This window comes from Nicotiana sylvestris, chromosome 3, assembly GCF_000393655.2.
Source record: "Nicotiana sylvestris chromosome 3, ASM39365v2, whole genome shotgun sequence".
Lineage (NCBI taxonomy): Eukaryota > Viridiplantae > Streptophyta > Magnoliopsida > Solanales > Solanaceae > Nicotiana > Nicotiana sylvestris.
The window spans coordinates 172687766-172702220 of record NC_091059.1 but is presented as its reverse complement, the minus strand read 5'-3'; the positions used below and the strand labels follow the sequence as shown (position 1 = coordinate 172702220).

The window sequence follows — 14455 nt, the reverse complement described above, 5'->3', positions numbered from 1 at the left end:
TCCAATGGTTCACTCAGTGCCCTTAGATCCATCTAACTCTATGGTTGAAAATATGGCCACCTTATTGACACAGATGAGTATACTCACTAAAAAGGTGGAAGAGTCAGGGCAGAAGCAGCAGGTACACATCGTAGATACTACCAATGGGGGTCTGTGCACATCTTACATTAGTCAGCCAATTGGTAACCAGTGGAATGCAGAACATGATCATCATCACTACCCTGAAGACATGAACTATGTGTCTAATTATGGAGGCTAGAGACAGGACGGTCAGAATTGGGGCCAGCAAAATCAGTTGTACAGGCTAGTCCAGCCACAGTTCAACAATGGGAACATGGGAGGTATGAGACCTCCTAACAATATGGCACCTTACCCAAAGCCACAGGGATATAATAATCAGAATCAGCAGCAGGGGTATCACCCTCCTCAGCAGTAGCATGGTGGACGACATGAAGATGGGTTTGCTAGACTTGAGGCAATGATGCAGCAGGTTATTGGGTCTAATGTAAAAATTAGTGAGAGAGTAGATGCACATGATTTAGCTATCAAGAATATTGAAGTGCATATGGGCCAAATTTCAATGTCTCTAAACAATCGTCATCATGGGACATTACCTGCAGACACTCAAATAAACCCCAAAGATCAAGGCCCGAAGAAGCTGATGGCAGTGAGTCTACGAAATGGCAGAGATTTAGACGTAGATCAAGAAAGGGCTCGAGAGAGAAGACAGGATGAGATTCTCATACTAATGCCCATTGAGCTAGATAAGTTAACGAAACTGATGGAGGTGATAGTCCATCCTACTCAAGAAGAACACAACATTCAGATTAAGACTAAGAAAGAAGCTGAGACAGCCCAAGAACAAGTAGTTGAGGTGGCAGCTGATAAAGAGCAGTCCCAAATCATTGGTAAGAAGAGACCTCCTGCACCATTCCTTCAGAGGATGGCTAAGCACCAAAAAGAGGAGCAGTACAAGAAATTCTTGGAGATGCTGAAACAAATTCAGGTAAATATTCCATTGATAGATGCTTTGAAAGAAATGCCTGGGTATGCAAAAATGATGAAGGACTTAATGTCGAGAAAATTTGATTTCCAAGACCTGGCCACGGTGACTCTTACTCAGACCTGCAGTGCAGTGGTGACTAGACTAATTGCGGAGAAGCTATCTGACCCAGGGAGATTTACAATTCCCTGCACTATTGGTAATTTTGCTTTTGCTAAAGCACTTTGTGATCGAGGGGCTAGCATTAATCTTATGCCCCTGGCGATTTATAAGAGGCTAGGGATTGGAAGAGCTAGACCCACCTCTATATTGTTGCAACTGGCTAACAGGACTGTAAAAAGATCCTCTGGTATCCTGGATGATGTGTTGATTCAGGTGGGGAAATTTGTGTTCCCTACAGATTTTGTGATCTTGGACTGCAAGGTGGATGAAGAAATTCCCATAATTTTGGGAAGGCTGTTCTTGGCCACTCGGAGAGCTCTCATTGATTGTGAGACTAGGGAGATCAAGATAAGATTGAACGACGAAGAGATAACATTCAATGTGCAGAAATCTATGAGGCGACCAAGTGAATTCGCCAATTGCTCTCTTATTGATGTCATGGATGTAATTGTCGAAACTGATGATGAGATACTAACTATTGAGGACCCTCTTGCTGCATGCCTGATGAATTTAGATGAGGTGAATGGAGAAGAACTGGCAGAATAGGTGTTGGTACTAGAGGGCAGAGGGTTCTAGGACAGAACTCTTGAATTTGAGCCCTTGCACTTAGAAAATAGAGAAACTCCTCCGGCCAAGCCATCCATTGAAGAACCCCCAAAACTGGAGTTGAAGCCACTACCCGCCCATCTCAGGTATGTGTTCCTTGGACCTGACTCCACATTACCTGTTATTATCTCATCTAGTTTGTTAGATGTGCAGGCACAACAACTCTTGCAGGTACTCAAGGAGTGTAAGACTGCCATTGGGTGGACCATGGCAAACATAAAGGGGATCAGCCCCGCCTACTGTATGCATAAAATTCTGCTGGAAGAGGGCCACAAACCTTCCAGGGAACACCAAAGAAGGCTGAACCCCAACATGAAGAAAGTGGTGAAGAAAGAAGTGATAAAGTGGTTAGATGTGGGAATCATTTTCCCAATATCTGATAGCAGCTGGGTTAGCCCGATTCAATGTGTGCCTAAAAAGGGTGGCATGACGGTAGTCAAAAATGATAATAATGAACTTATCTCGACGAGAATCATCACGGGATGGAGAATTTGCATGGACTACAAAAAGTTAAATCTGGCCACCCGGAAGGACCACTTCCCACTTCCCTTCATTGGTCAGAAGCTAGACAGAATGGCAGGGAGGTCACACTTCTGTTTTCTGGATGGGTATTCAGGTAACAATCAGATCTCCATTGCATCTGAGGATAGAGAAAAGACCTCTTTCACTAGACCATATGGCATTTATGCCTTCTGGAGGATGCCATTTGGCCTATGCAATGCACCCGCCACATTCCAAAGGTGCATGATGGCCATATTCACTGATATGGTAGAAGACATAATGGAGGTATTCATGGATGATTTCTCAGTGGTGGGAAATTCATTCGATGAGTGCCTAATAAATCTGCCACGTGTGCTGAAAAGGTGTATTAAGACTAACCTGGTTCTTAATTGGGAGAAGTGCCATTTTATGGTACAAGAGGGCATAGTCTTGGGGCACCGGGTGTCAAGCAAAGAAATTGAGGTGGATCGTGCTAAATTGGATGTTATAGCAAAGCTGCCCCCTCCAACTTCAATCAAAGCAATCAGGAGCTTCCTCAAGCATGGTGGTTTCTACCGGAGATTCATAAAAGACTTCTCAAAAATTGCCAACCCTCTCTGTAAGTTGTTAGAAAAAGATCACCCCTTTTTGTATTTTGATGATTGCAGGGTAGCATTCGAGGAGATGAAGAAGAGGCTAGTCACAACACCCATCATTGTTGCCCCCGACTGGGAGCAACCTTTCGAACTCATATGTGACGCTAGTGACTACACAGTGGGGGTAGTGCTGGGAAAGCGGAAAGACAAGCTAATGCATCCAATCTACTATGCTAGTAGAATGCTGAGTGGAGCCCAGCTAAACTACACTGTGACTGAGAAGGGGATGTTGGCTGTGGTGTTTGCTTTCGACAAGTTCAGATCATACCTGATTAGCTCTAAGGTAATTGTATACACTGATCATGCAGCTCTCAGGTACTTGATTGAGAAGAAGGAGTCTAAGCCGCATCTAATTCGTTGGGTGTTGCTACTACAAGAATTTGACCTCGAAATTCATGACCGTAAGGGCACAGAAAACCAAGTCGTTGATCATCTATCACGACTTGAGAGAGCTGAAAACTCAATTGAGGATGAGGATATTCTGGAAACCTTTCTAGACGAGCAGTTGCTCACTACTATTCTTGAAGAAGTGCCATGGTATGCAGACTTTACAAATTACCTTGCCAGCGGTATAGTTCCCTATGACCTTTCCTCTGTACAAAAGAAAAAGTTTTATCGTGACTGTCGCATGTATTATTGGGATGAATCTTACTTGTTTCGAATAGGTGTTGACAATACGATCTGGAGGTGCGTCCCCGAGATAGAACAATCTTCTGTTTTGTAGGCATGTCATGCATCGGCGTGTGAAGGGAATTTTGGAGGAGTCAAAACAGCTACGAAAGTGCTAAAGGCCGGCTTCTTTTGGACAGCAGTGTTTAAAGATGCACACCAATGGGTGAAGGGCTGCAATGGATGTCAGCAGACCGGGAACATTTCCCGTCGCCATGAGATACCCATGAACCCGATTCAAGAGGTGGAAGTGTTTGATGTTTGGGGGATTGACTTCATGGGACCCTTCGTCAGCTCCTTTGGCAATAAATACATACTTGTTGCTATAGATTACGTGTCCAAATGGGTAGAAGCTGCAGTGTTGCCCACTAATGATGCAAGAGTGATGGTGGGATTTTTGAGAAGAACATATTCATCCGCTTTGGGACACCAAGAGCGATTATCAGTGATGAAGGCACCCACTTTTGTAATAGAGCCTTCGAGAAGTTGCTAGCAAAGTATGATGTACGCCACAAGGTGGCTACCCCATATTATCCCCAGACTAGTAGGCAGGTTGAAGTGTCCAACAGATAGATAAAGAATGTGCTAACCAAGACTGTGAACGCCACAAGAAATGATTGGGCGAAAAAGCTAGATGATGCACTCTGGGCTTATAGAACTGCTTTTAAAACACCAATTGGTATGTCACCATATGAGTTGGTGTTTGGGAAAGCCTGCCACTTGCCAGTGGAACTTGAACATAAAGTTTGCTGGGCACTGAAACAGCTGAACCTAGACATTGAAACTGCGGGCACAACAAGAATCACTGAATTGCATGAGCTCGATGAGTTCAGACATCTTGCGTTTGATAGCACAAGGTTGTACAAGGAGAGAATGAAGAGGTTGCACGACCAGAACATTGTTGAGCGACATTTCAAACACGGGGACATGGTATTGCTCTATAACTCAAGATTACGGTTGTTCCCTGGTAAGCTTAAGTCACGATGGTCTGGTCCATTTTGAGTGGTCAAAGTCTTCCCTTCAGGAGCTATGTAAATTGCCTCGGAGAAAGACTCTCACATATTTAGAGTTAATGGGCAGAGATTGAAGCTATACATACGCATGAAAGGAAGTGTCTGAGATCCACCTGGCGAAACCTCAGAGGTCGAGCGAGCCTTAAATGCGCTTGTCTGCATCGTGTCGCGGCGTTAAATCAGGCGCTGCATGGAAGGCAACCCACGAATGTGTTGTTAGCATTCTTGTGTAACTTCCAAAAAAGAAAAAAAAAGAGCGTCAGCATCGCGACCGCGGTGGGACCGCGGTACGACCGCGGAAATCGGCATCAGGTAAGTAATTATTTTTTATTTTTTAAGTTGTTTTTGTTTTTTTTATTTTTAACAACCACCCCCTCACAATATCACTCACTGACCTTCTATTTTGCATTTACCCAATTTTTTTTCAAGGTAATCAAAGAAAAACTGGTAGAGAGCTAAAGAAAAATCCAATCTTTAACAGTTCCAGCACAAAAGAATATACATGTTCTTCATAAAACAAAAAACTACAAAAAAGGATTAAAAAGTATAAATCTTTTTTTTTGTAAAGACAATAAGACACATACCCAATAATCTAAAGAGAAGGCAATTTCTAATTAAAACCTTAAAAAGAAGAAAGCATTTAAGTAAATTATGGAATAAACTAGAAACATACCTTTGATTCTTTGAAGTCACAGCAGCCGGTCTTCGTTTGCCCGGAATTTCTAAAACTCTCTCCCTAATTGAAAGCCTGAAGCTGAAACTATCGCCGAGAGCCGAAACACTGACGTCGCTTTCCCTAATTGGCCTTCTGAGGAGTAAGTTGTGACTTTCTAAATTCTAATTCCCTAATGAGTAATGCCTAATCCCTAATTGAATGAAAGGCAAAGACTAGAGAGTGGGCTTGGGTCGGGGCGCTGTAGTGGGTAGTAGGCTGGGCATTAGATTGGAAAGTCTTTAAAAAGTGTTGGGCTGGGTAGTATAGCTAACTATAGGTCCAACTTAAAAAAATAAAAATTCTTTAAAAATTTGATAATTCGGTATTTCGGTATACCGAAATTTCAAGATCGTAATACCGAGGACCGTATCGTAATGTCGAAATAGTAAAAATGTAATACCGAATTAGACATAAATACAGAAAAACTGTAAACCAAAATACCGAATTAATTAAGTCCGGTTCAGAATTCGATTTTTCGGATTTTATGCTCACCCCTAATCTGAAGACGCAGAACAATGGTCCACTGACCAAGGGGATCAAAGAAGATTAGTAGGTGTGCACCAGGTCGTGTGTAGCACTGCATGCCCAAATTGCAGCTATGGATAAAGGCATTAAGCAACTGACCATAGCTTAGGTGCAAAATCAACCACAGGTGGGATGTGACATCTGTGGATTGGGACACCCAACATATGAGTGCCAAACCTTCACCGTAGAAGAAGAAGTTAAGGCATTGGGGAACTTCAACAAAGGCAACTACAAAGGAGGTAGTAATATTAACTCTATGGGATAGAGACATCCTGGGTTCTCATAGAGTTCTTCAAATGGTATCTTGAACTTATGGCAATAACAAAATCCCAGAGCACCAGTGTAAGGCCCTCCTGGATTCCAGAACCAACAGAGGCAACCATACCATCCTCCACAGCCCAACTCCTCAAGTTTAGAAGATCTAATGAATGCATTCATAACTAAATCAGGTGAAGAACTTGAGACTCAAGGAATAGCTATCCGGGAGCAAGGCACAGCCATCCGGAATCTAGAAACACAAATAGGGCAGCTTGCATCATTATTATCAGAAAGAGCTCCGGGGACTTTGCCGGTAGACACTGAGAAGAATCCAAAAGAGACAATCAAGGTCGTGTCTCTCGGGAGTGGGGAAACTTTAGCATAACCCATTGAAAAACCAAGGGCTAAGAAGGATATCAACTCAACCCAGACAACAAAAGAACAGAAAATTGGTGAATCCCTCCCTAAGGAGAATATCAGCAGCAAGGAGGTTGATAAGCAGAAACTAAGCAGCGCACTTGACGAAAGAAAGCACATGCCAGTGTTACCTTTTCCTCAAAAGATGAAGCGGGGGAAACTAGATAAATGCATTGGAAAATTCTTGGAGATGCTGAAACAGATGTATGTGAACATCCCGTTCAGTGAGGTGCTCACCCAGATGCCAGCCTATGAAAAATTCCTGAAGGAAATCCTGTCAAGTAAAAGGAAGCTTGAGGAAATGAAAGTGGTCAAACTCAATGCACAATGCAGTGCCATTCTACAAAACAAAATTCCTCAAAAGTATGGGGTCCTAGCAGTTTCACTATACCTACTCATTAGGGAACGAAAATTTCAACAAGGCCTTGTATGACTCAGGGGCATCCATTAACTTGATTCTATTATCAGTGTTCAAGAAATTGGAAGGAGAACTAGGAGTGATCAAATCTATGCTGGTATCTTTGCAACTGGCTGATCAAACCATGAGCATACCGGAGGTCATAATCGAGGACATTCTGGTGAGGGTGGACAAATTTGTCTTCCCGGTGGACTTCATCGTAGTAGACATGGAAGTGAATAAGGAGGTACCTCTAATCCTGGGGAGACCATTCCTTTGTATTAGTCGGGCTATTCTTGATATATATGAGGGACAACGCATGCCACGAGGGGGCAACGAAAAAGTGGTGTTTCATATAAGGAGAATAATGAAATACCCGTATGATGAGGCATCTTCCTATGCTTATTTCAAATTGTATGTGATGGGAGAGTTAGCTGAACACAAGCTAGACAAGTTGGTCGATGATTCGTTAGAGAGATGCATTAGTCAATCAAGTATAGCTGAGGATGAAGATCCTTAAATCAAAAAGGAAGTTAAGGCACTAGAAGATGAAAACCATGTGGTAGATGAAGAATAATGGGAGAAAGAAAAGATCAAGCCCAAGCTAGAGTTGAAAGTACTCCCGGCACATTTGAAATATGTTTTTTGGAGACTAACAATTTTCCTGTAATTGTTGCTGCTGATTTGATAGGTGAAAAGGAACACATGCTCGTACAATTTGGTGGACCTTAAGTTTTCATCAATTGATATCAGAGTAGGTTTTTTCTATTAGGCTAACACCTAGAAAGGATCCAAATGGATGCTCCACCAAACTTTGAAGAAGGCCAATCAACCTACAGACCACCAAGATTCAATAGACAATATTATAGATGGTGGAAGAAAAGGATACATGATTTTATCATGGCTGAAGATTTAGAGCTCTAGGATATTATCTGCGATGGACCCTTTGTCCCTATGAAAACTATTGGCAAGCCAGCAGTGATAGTTCCAAAGACAATGAAGTACAATGATGCTGACCAAAAAGCCATAGTGAAGAACTTTCGAGCAAAAAAGATCCTCGTCTGTGGTATTAGACCAGATGAGTACAATGGAATCTCTACCTGTCAATCTGCCAAGGAGATCTGGGATGCTCTCCAAATAGTACATGAAGGAACAACTAAAGTCAAGCTGTCAAAAATTGACATGCTGACCACTGAGTATAAACTCTTCAGGATGAAAGATGATGAGTCTATTCAGGACATGCACACTCGATTCACCTCCATCATCAATGAGCTTCACTCTCTAGGTGAAATCATTCTAAGGAACAAACTTGTCAGGAAAATACTTAGTGTATTACCTTGTTCTTGGGCAAGCAAAGTCAATGCTATCACAAAGGCAAAGGATCTGCAAAAGTTGACCATTGATGAACTCATCGAAATGGAGGCATGCTAAAAAGGAACCAAAAGGCTTTGTGCCATAAATGTGGGAAGCCAGGATATTTCATCAAAGATTGTCCTCTGCACAAGCGATCAATACAAGCACAAAATAGACAAATCATCCAAGAGGAACCCGGTTCTTGACAGGAGATTCAAGAGAAAAGATGCCACTGATAATTTTGTGAAACAAGCTCTTGCTACATGGGGAAATTACTCCAGTGAATCTGAAGGAGATGATGAACAATGTGACTGATAAGTAGGGTTTTTGACCGCTTATTTGCTCTCTTTTACTTGCATTTTAGCTCCAAAATTCTTAAAGGCATTCCCGAAAATTAATGAAATGTGCTTGCTTGCAGGAGTGTTGCAATATGAGCCAAAGAAATCAAAATCAACTCACAAAGGAGTCAAAGTGGACAAGGACCACAGCAAGGAAAAAAGGCCCATAGTGCGGACCGCACAATTCTGTGTGCAACCGCAAAACAATAAAAGAGCCAAGTCAGTTTTCTTCAGATTATGCGGACCGCACAAATATTATGCGGCCGTATAAGAGGATATTCAGAGAGTTGGTTTTGGGCAAGCTGAAGATATGCGGACAGCACCATAATTGTGCGGCCGAGGATGACAAGTGCAGCCACACTCACAATTATGCGGTCCATAGAAGAGAAGAATCAGAGAGCTGGGTTCAAGTCCAAAGTCAAGGAGTGCGGACCGCACTATAATTTTACGGTCGCAGAAGCAAGAGTGTGGCCGCACTAATAAATATGCGGTTCGCACAAGAAGGAGTGTGACCGCAACCCAGAATTGTGCGGTTACAGAGATGGAACCTGCCAAGCTAAGTCTATTTGTGCGGACCGCACACATTATTTTGCGGCCGCACAACCTCCGCAGGGGCATTTTCGTCAGATATTTTCAGTTTAGTATAAATAGAAATTTTTGTCATTTTTAGTTAAGTTGAGTTTTAGGGAGAGCATCTGAGCCGTTTTCTTTACTGTTTTGAGTAATATTGTACTAGATTAGCTTCAAAACATTAGATTTTCTTTCCTTAACAAATTATTATGCACTTTATCTTAATTTCTTCTTTAATTTCTTCAATTTTTTATGAGTAGCTAAATTTCTAGCTAGGGTTGTGGTCATACCCTAGTTTGGGTACTTAATGAGTGTTTGATTTAGGCTTGTTTGTGATTAGGTTAGTGATATTTAGCCAAGTTCATGCTTGAATTCAAGAATTAATGGTTGCAAATATTGATTCATGCCTATTTGACTTAATCTCTACTTGAGAAAGAGAGACAAAGTCTTGGAAAACTTGGCTAACAAGAAATTAGGGTGAACTCGAGAAATTGATAGCCCCAATTAAAGGGTTGAATCTAGAGATAGTAAGACCCAACTTGAGCATATATCACTTGTTTTTTGCAATGCCCATTTGGACTTGAAAAAGCCAAATTGGGCAAAATCACTCAAACTACCGAGAGATATAAAGTGGGTAATTGTGTGTTGCTATATTACAACCCCAACTAATCAAAATTGCCCTAGAGTTTACTACTCATTAGGTAACCACCTAGGTGAAAGTCATTACCCTAGATCTTTTATCATTTGAAAAACAACCAAAACCAAAAATATTATCTTCTAGTTTTATAATTGTAATCAATAGCTCAAAGTAGAAATAGAAACAACAAACAAGAATGTGGAAGTGTAATTTGAGGCACATCATACAATTACACTAAATATATACCTAATCCCAATTCTAACTCCTTGTGGATTTGATCCCGACTCGTGTTGGGTTTTATTATTGCTTTGACCACTTCACTGCCTATAATTGTGGTGTGAGTTTGGGCGGCATCAATTTTTGGCGCCATTGCCAGAGCGTTTGGGAGGAAAAAGAGATTTCTAAGATTACATTTGCTGAGGATCTACCATTGGACTTGCTCATGGAGTCAGAAGCCCCAGCAGCACAGGCAGCGCCAGCAGTACCCGAGGCACCAGAGGCATCAGCCGGCTAGTCTAAGGAGCCGGTTGGGACTGCCCACACCGCTGAGAAGATGATCAGATGCTTAGCAACCCTATTTTCCCTCAGCCAGGTGATGATGAGATACAACTAGAGGAGACTGAGGGTGTTGTGGATCCCATGTAGACTGAGACTCTCTTAACTCTCTACCCTTTCCTTGTTCTTATTTTTGTTAAGCATTGGGGACAATGCTTATTTTCATTCAGGGGGTGGTCTAGTTTGATTGATTGACATTGATAATGGCATGTAATAACTCTTATACTTTTTTATCTTTATTTTTCCTTTGGTTATGTATATATTCTTCCCTATCATTTGATGTATATAATCATTCCCCTTATGTATATATTCATTTCCTTCTGGTTTGTATATTCATTTGTCTTACTTTCTGTAGTTTACTTCATAGCTTCTTTAGTTTGTTTTTCTTAGTAGTATAACTTCTTATTTATTTTAGTGGCTTATTTTTGATTTGTTAGTTTCTTTTTCGTTTAAATGAACAATAATCCTTTGGTCTTCTTAATGCCACAGTTCTTTCCAAAGGTGGATCTTGTGTGAACCAGATGGCTCTTATCGACGATGGATGCGTGACATCTTAAGGAATTGAGTCCATTTTCTTTTATGTTTAGGCAAATATATTTTTAATGAATAAAAAGTGTCTCAATCATGCTTCACTTGGTACCAATACATTTACCTATAGTCTTATGGTTAAAAACATAGTTGTTGGCAGAAAATAGCTCTAGTTGTTACCTCTTGACTCTTGTGTTGACTTAAGTGGTCATAGAGTTGTTCGATCGAGCCATTTGTGATTCTCAATCTTAACTAGGCTTTTTGTGGCCCTCGACTATATTTTCTTTATCAATCCAAAAGCGTGAGAGGTGAGGTATTGAATTGCAAGTCCAAGTACCCGTACTTATAGTCTAGAACTTGCCCTGAATATTTTTCTAGGCGAAATTCTAAGTGTAGCTTGGCTTGAGAAATGCATGTAGGTTCTCCTTGATCCGATTTGAAGTTTAAAATCTTTCATAGCCCACCAATGCGATATCCCTAGTAAAACCATTTGAGCCTAAGCCCTTTTTCTTTCAATAACCACGTTATAAGTCTTTATCCGTTTTGTAATGACCCTCTCTTGGCACCCAATCTTTCCTTAGCATTCTTGAGAAACAATTGGAAAAACATAAGTTTGGGGGAGAGACGAGGAGTTTGAAAGTGATAAAAGGTACAAAGAAGAGAAAGAAATGAAGAAAAGGGAAGGCAAAAGAAAAGAAAAGAAACAAAGAACAAAAAGAAAAATACCAAAAAGAAAGTGAATAAGGTAGAAAATTGAAGGGATTCAAAGAAAAAAATGATGAAAGGCATGGAGTAAATAGAAAAGAAGAAAAATGAATGTCATGACCAAGAAAGAGTGACGTTACGTCTCTCTAGTTCCCCCGAGGAAACAAATTTACCCAAAGAGTCGACAAAGTATGAGCCAAAATAAGAAAATGGAGTGCTTAAGGAAAGATGAACTCATTCTATCTCATCAAGACCTACCTTGATCCAAAAAGCCTTCATTACATCCCGAAAAAGCCCTACTTGATTTCAAGTTGAGTGAGCTTACATTAGTGGTGATTCACATAAGAGGCAAGTTTATGGTACTTAGAGCCGGACTTGTGACATTATTTTAAGAAAGATGAGCGATCTTTTCACAATCCTTATTTCAAGTGTTACATTCTAAAGTGAGATTTGCTAACAGAGAATAAAGGAGGAGGAGTTTGGGATCCACAATGACCTACATGAAAGAGCGAGCATCATTGATAAATAAAATCAACTCTTGATGATCTAGTGTCACATTAGAACTGTTATACTCAAAAAGTCAAATCATTACATTGTTGATAATTCATATGTGTTGTGGGTAATTGTTGGTCCCAATTGATGTGTGATTGATTCACTTTAGGCCAGCTGAAATATCCTTTTTTTCTAGTGGAGGTGGAAATTGCCTTAATTGCTTGAGGACAAGCAAAAACTTAAGTTTGGGGTAGTTAATACGTAGGGTTTTTGATCGCATATTTGCTCTCTTTTACTTGCGTTTTAGATCAAAAATGCTTAAAGGTATTTCCGAAAACTAATGAAATGTGCTTGCTTGCAGGAGTGTTGCAATATGAGCCAAAAAATTCAAAATAAACTCATAAAGGAGTCAAAAATGGACAAGGACCAAAACAAAGCAAAAAGGCCCACAGTGTGGACCGCACAATAATGTGTGCGGCCAAAAAACAAGGAAAGAGCCATGTCATGTTTTTCTTCAGATTATGTGGATGCACTAATATTGTGCGGCCGCAGAAGAGGAGAATCGGAGAGTTGGTTTTGGGCAAACTGAAGATATGCGGATTGCACCATAATTGTGAGGCCGCACTCATAATTATGCGGTCCGCAGAAGAGAAGAATTAGAGAGCTAGGTTCAAGTCCAAAGTCAAGGAGTGCGGACCGCACTATAATTGTGTAGCCACATAAGCAAGTGTACGGCCGCACTCATAGGAATCCTTTTTTTGAAAGATCCTGGCTTTCGTTACGGCCCGCACAAGAAGAACGAGTGCGGCTGCAACCCAAAATTATGCAGCCGCAGAGATGGAACCTGTCAAGCCAAGTCTATTTGTGCGGACCTCACACATTATTGTGCGGACCGCACACATTATTTTGCGGTCGCACAACCTCTACAGGGGCCTTTTTGTCAGATATTTTCAGCTTAATATAAGTAAAACTTTTTGTCATTTTTAGGTTAAGTTGAGTTTTGGGGAGAGCACTTGAGCCGTTTTCTTTACTATTTCTAGTAATATTGAACTAGATTAGCTTCTAACCATTAGATTTTCTTTCCCTACTCAATTATTATGTATTCTATCTTAATTTCTTCTTTAGTTTCTTCATTTTTCATGAGTAGCTAAATTTTTAGCTAGGGTTGTGGCTCAACCCTAGTGTGGATACTTAATGAGTGTTGTATTTAGGACTTGTTTGTGATTATATTAGTGATATTTAGCCAAGTTCATGCTTGAATTCAAGAATTAATGGTTGCAAACATTGATTCATGCTTATTTGACTTGAGAAAGAGAGACTAAGCCTAGGAAAACTTGGCTAACAAGAAATTGGGGTGAACTCGAGAAATTGATATCCCCAATTAAAGGGTTGAATATAGAGATAATAAGACCCAACTTGAGCATATATCAGTTTTTTGTGTAATACCCATTTGGACTTGAAAAGGCCAAATTGGACAAATCACTCAAACTACCGAGAGGTATAGAGTGGGTAATTATGTATGATTGCTATATTACAACCCCGACTAATCAAAATTTCCCTAGAGTTTACAACATGATAGGTAACCACCTAGATGGAAGTCACGATCCTAGATCTTTTATCATTTGAAAAAATACCAAAACCAAAAATATTGTCTTCTAGTTTTATAAGTATAATCAATAGCTCAAAGTAGAAATAGAAACAACAAACAAAAATATGGAAATGTAATTTGAGGCACATTGTCACACCTCCTTTTTACTATCCTGGAAGGGAGTATAAGGGAGTTTTTTCCAATTTAAGTGACAATCGAAAAGGGATTTATTTATTTTAAAAAATCAGAGTCGCCACTTGGGATAATTTATGGTGTCCCAAGTCACCGTTTTAAAATCCCGAATCGAGGAAGTTTGACTCTATTTACGGTCTGCGGACACAGAAATCCGAGTAAGGAATTCTGTTAACCCGAGGAAGGGGTTAGGCATTCCCGAGTTCTGTGGTTTTAGCACGGTCGCTTTGATCATACTTGGCTTAATCAAATTGTCTAATTACTTACTTTTAGAACCTGTGTGCTTTTGCCTTTTTTGGTTATGAAATTATCTTAAAAATAGGTCACACGTACGTGTACCCTTTTGTTTGGCGCGTCAAAAATCATGTCACGCGAACGTTTCCACAATTAGCAACACTTTATGATTATTAAGAAAGTTTGGTCGAAGTTGTGCGAACGCATACTCCGATTTTGTTTTTAGAATTATAATTATGTCACGCGAACGTGTCCACAATCACAATGATATATTAAACACGCCAAAAGCAACTGCGAACATTCCCTTTTTTAGTATCTAAGTTATAAAATTAATGTGAGGTCCATGAGCGATTTTAATTAAG

General features: G+C 40.4%; 2 protein-coding genes across 2 annotated transcripts; both read left to right on the top strand.

Moving 5' to 3' along the window:
* Window positions 1-481: 481 nt before the first annotated feature.
* LOC138888377 (uncharacterized) lies at window positions 482-1711 on the top strand. Its single transcript, XM_070170229.1, has one exon. The coding sequence runs from the start codon at window positions 482-484 to the stop codon at window positions 1709-1711; it is 1230 nt and encodes a 409-aa protein (XP_070026330.1).
* A 2546-nt stretch (window positions 1712-4257) lies between these two features.
* On the top strand, window positions 4258-7421 carry LOC138888376 (uncharacterized). The gene is made up of 4 exons (XM_070170228.1): window positions 4258-4543; window positions 6279-6436; window positions 6518-6785; window positions 6973-7421. Exons 1-4 carry the CDS (start codon window positions 4258-4260, stop codon window positions 7419-7421), a joined length of 1161 nt encoding a protein of 386 aa, XP_070026329.1.
* The last annotated feature ends 7034 nt before the right edge of the window (window positions 7422-14455 follow it).

Excerpts from the sequence above, each read along its gene's own strand:
- LOC138888377 (XM_070170229.1), top strand. The coding sequence starts at position 482 with ATGCAGCAGGTTATTGGGTCTAATGTAAAAATTAGTGAGAGAGTAGAT.
- LOC138888376 (XM_070170228.1), top strand. The coding sequence starts at position 4,258 with ATGTCACCATATGAGTTGGTGTTTGGGAAAGCCTGCCACTTGCCAGTG. Across the intron at positions 6,437-6,517 it reads ATCCAAAAGAGACAATCAAG|ACAACAAAAGAACAGAAAAT; the intron begins GTCGTGTCTCTC and ends AACTCAACCCAG. Across the intron at positions 6,786-6,972 it reads CCTGAAGGAAATCCTGTCAA|TGTTCAAGAAATTGGAAGGA; the intron begins GTAAAAGGAAGC and ends TTCTATTATCAG.